Source organism: Papilio polytes, unplaced genomic scaffold (genome assembly GCF_000836215.1).
Source record: "Papilio polytes unplaced genomic scaffold, Ppol_1.0 DF823731.1, whole genome shotgun sequence".
Taxonomy (NCBI): domain Eukaryota; kingdom Metazoa; phylum Arthropoda; class Insecta; order Lepidoptera; family Papilionidae; genus Papilio; species Papilio polytes.
Window position 1 is genome coordinate 5,302,186 of NW_013525473.1, and position 3,889 is coordinate 5,306,074.

The 3,889-nt window shown below is 36.2% G+C and overlaps 1 protein-coding gene across 1 annotated transcript in view; it reads right to left on the reverse strand.

The window, feature by feature from the left end:
* LOC106103517 (calcium-activated potassium channel slowpoke) overlaps window positions 1-3,632 on the reverse strand; it is a 25,610-nt gene extending 21,978 nt beyond the window's left edge. The window contains exons 1-6 of the mRNA XM_013283296.1: window positions 3,572-3,632; window positions 2,255-2,351; window positions 1,696-1,807; window positions 1,140-1,291; window positions 654-821; window positions 366-556 (exon numbers count right to left, since the gene is read on the reverse strand). Coding sequence (XP_013138750.1) covers window positions 366-556; window positions 654-821; window positions 1,140-1,291; window positions 1,696-1,807; window positions 2,255-2,275 — 644 coding nt within the window. The 5' untranslated portion in view covers window positions 2,276-2,351; window positions 3,572-3,632. The remainder of the gene's footprint in view (window positions 1-365; window positions 557-653; window positions 822-1,139; window positions 1,292-1,695; window positions 1,808-2,254; window positions 2,352-3,571) is intronic.
* Window positions 3,633-3,889: the final 257 nt, after the last annotated feature.

The following is a 3,889-nucleotide window of genomic DNA, read 5'->3' on the forward strand; positions in this document are numbered from 1 at the left end:
CGCCTCCGCGACAACTACTGTCTCGTACTGTCGCGTACCACTCGTACCACTCGTACCAGTCGTACCACTCGTACCACAGTCCCCGATACACATCCCGATACCCGAAATAAGCACGGCCAGAGATCCTTCGGCAGCACATTCGTGGTAAGTATCACATAACAAAGCAAAAGAAAAACAAAATACACCCATGCAATAGAAATCGCTCCTTGTGAGGTTTCGTGTTACGAAAGGCGCTCCTTCGGTAGCGACGGAGTTAGAGAGAGTCGCGGCACACAACGTGGCGTCGGCGCCGCTGGTCATGCTCTAGGTGCTAGCCAGGCGGACAATCATTCACGAGCTGTGCGTTCAGTAACACGTATGCCTACGTCCCATCGTCAGCTATAGAACATAGCTCGTAGCGAGCCTCCATTTTATTTCCTTTTGCTTTGTTATCAATCAGCATCGATATGCAAGGAACTGCAAGCTTTGCGTCTGCTGACGCAATTGCTACATAAGCTACGTCCTCGCGGACAATTAAATCACCTTTTATTATTTTAAAATTTAAGTCTTGCTTGTCCTTGCAAAAATTTCCGTTACAAGAGATCAACATGAATTTAACAATTTTAATTTAATTAGTTATACATATAAAGAAGAAAAAAGAGAGTGAGACTTACCAAGCCGACGAGCAGAAAAAAAACCAAAAATGTTCTGCCAAGAACTGTGTGACAGAAGACGTCACCGTAACCTACTGTGGACATGGTCACTATGAGAAAGTACACACACGTCCAGTACGAGAGCGACTGCGCGTTGTCGAATTCCAGCGGGTCGCCGGAGTTCTCCAGCTGCGGACAGAATACCGTGACATTTTAAACAACATTTAAAAACCATAAAAAGCACAGACAAATCAATACTACAAATTATGTATATCGCAGTAATCCTTCTATGTAAAATTAACTATGTAAACTCTTTATTAATTTATCTTTGTTAGTTACTTAGTCGACCAATGTCTTATACATCAATAGATGGCGCTAGAGTTCTTTTAGATCACGATAACACTTTTTTTAATTAGTTTTTAAAAGTAAAAATGCATTTTTTATAATTCTAATGAATACCGTAGTTTGGAATGAGGATGTCTTACAGGTTAAATATACGGAACTCACCAAATGTATAATACCGGCTGCGGTCAACCATACCGATATAAATATAGAAACTAATTGGGCCAGCCGTATCGAACTCGATGTCTTTAATATATTGAGGTACTGCAAAATATCAGGCACGGTCATCAAACGGAGAGCTCGGAGGAACCTTAGCCCTGCAAACAAAATAATAATACTAAAATTATTATTACTAATATAAATGCGAAAGTATATATGAATGGAAGTTTGTTTGAGTTTGTAGTCTACACAGCTGAACGGATCTCTATGAAATTTGAACATAGTCTGGTAGAACACAAAAAATACTTGGTTTTGTATTTAATTCCAAGCGTAATTATAATTTACCTGGCTATTTCTGACCAATAGTCCAGGAGTTAAAATGCATTACATTCAGATTAATAGATTCCTCGTTTTTATTGATTTTATCTAACCTATCTTATTATCTATTGAATCTTCAATCAAATACAGTACTTTTGTAGTTTGTGATTAAAATTTAATGTATTTTTGATTAAAAATAATTCTGAAATAACAAAATTAAAATAGGATAGGAGGTGTAACTTACCTATCCACGTTCTATCCAGATATATCGATACAAAGGAGGGGGGTATTGTGAAATAATCTACAAATGAATACATCTCGAGCATGAACCATAGTTTGTCACTAGCTGCTATAAACTGAAACAGAAGATAATATTTAGTGAGATCGATTCCGTCCCAGTAATTACTCGTCCTAAAAACCACCGATGTATTCGTAACTAGTGAGTGCCCTAACCGGAGGTATAGCAGTTTTTAGTTAGTTATTTTGACGGAATATTTACCTTTATTTAAAAGATTTTCAACTACAAAAATGTTAACTTATTTTCTGAATCTCGTGATGTTAAGTATATCATTTGTAGGATTCAAGTTTTTGTTACTATAAAGTCTTAATAAAACAAAGGTTTTGCGCTAATTGGGTCACATCAGTTATAATTTCTCATAAAGCCAACATTAACTTTTGCACTCGATTACCACGAAAAACTTTTATTGAATTTGATTGTTTTTAATGTTAACAACTTATCAACTGACTGATGTACTTAATTTTACAGCCATTGTTATTCGTTTTTATAACAATTAATTACTTACTCGTATAAAAAAGTAGACCATAAAAAATATGTTAAAGGCAAGGTCGATCTGCTGAGTAATATTGTCACTCCATTTCTGGCAGCGCTCCACTTCCTCACTGCAAATAGATGATAGCATTAGGCAATCGGAGTGTCGACAATATATGTCCTCGTTCTAACCAAATTATATCCGGAACTACCCATGCGAAAGAGTTACACACAAATAACTCTTAACGCCATTGCTATTGAGTTGCTATTAAGATATGTAATTCAATCATTTAAGTACCTTTGCGATTTACACGACGATGTTACAGTAACTCTTCGCATGGGTCAAAGTATACCGGTCATTAGTGCATAGTGCCGTATCAGTAGACGTTTTTACTAACATTTAGCATTTAAAAGCAAGTGTTCACAGCCATTGTTATAAAAGCTTATATACAAGCGTTTCAACTTCCATAACATTGTACATATTATGTATTGTAACATGTTATGTTATGCATCATTTGTTAATTCCGTCATAACGGTGACGTAATCACGAAGCCAACGACTACATAACATTTCAGCTGACAAATTAAACACAAGCTATACACATAATGACTATGTCCAGCAAATGTGTCGGTTCACATTTATATTAATTTGACTCACGGATTCCTTTATTCAGCATCGGCATTACAAGATTGGCATTAATTAGCGCGTTAGGACAAAATGTAAATATGTAAATACGCAATGACTTGCAGCGGAATTATTGACGACAGAGAATTTTTTAAGGGTTCCACTGCTAGAATGCAAACGATACATGCCATTATCTTCTATCTGTATCTATCTATACATATAACATTGGAGTGTCTGTTTGTAATATCAAAAAAAAAAATACCAGATTTCGGTAGATGTATTTGCGTCGCTGATATTAGAAATCGCATTTAAAAATGTTTTGTCTGTTTGTCTGTCCGCAAGCTGCGTTTGTTCTGGCGATCTCCTAAACGGCTGACATAGATGGGAATATTATAGGCTACTCTTTTTTATACTGCGCTGTCAAAATGGCGTAACGTGTGATCCAAGTGTGCGCTAACGAAGTTTGCGGGCAATAGCTCGTAATCTATAAAGTAAACTGAAACAGCAATACCTTTGCATGTGTAGCAGTGGACACCTACGGTTATGGTATCATTTATAGCTTAAGATAGGGATTGAGGTGATTTAGTCAACAAATATTTATCACAATAACTATCTAGGGGTCTAACCCCTTAGGTTTTGTCCTACTTCTCATGTAAATTCTTTCGTTGTTAATTCCGCTGTTACAGTACATTGCGTATTCAAGATTAGTCAATGGAAGTATATTCACCTGGACGCGTCAATGAAGTAGATGACCAACGATGCTATACTCAGAATGAACACCAACACTACCTGCAATTAGGAAATGTACAATTTAGTTATCAAAAATAACCCATTAGAACAATTAGGTTTGGTGACCCAAAAGCAAAATGAAGACAAATGCATCTTAGGAAAGGCTATGTTCAAATCTTAATCCAAATCTAAAAAAACTGTATCTTAATTTGGAACATAATAAATAAATATACATTTCAATGTCATCTGTGTTTATTCTGACAGTGTTATTCTGGCAAGGATTTGGAGGATAGTGAAGTCCTAATAGTTGTCCCAC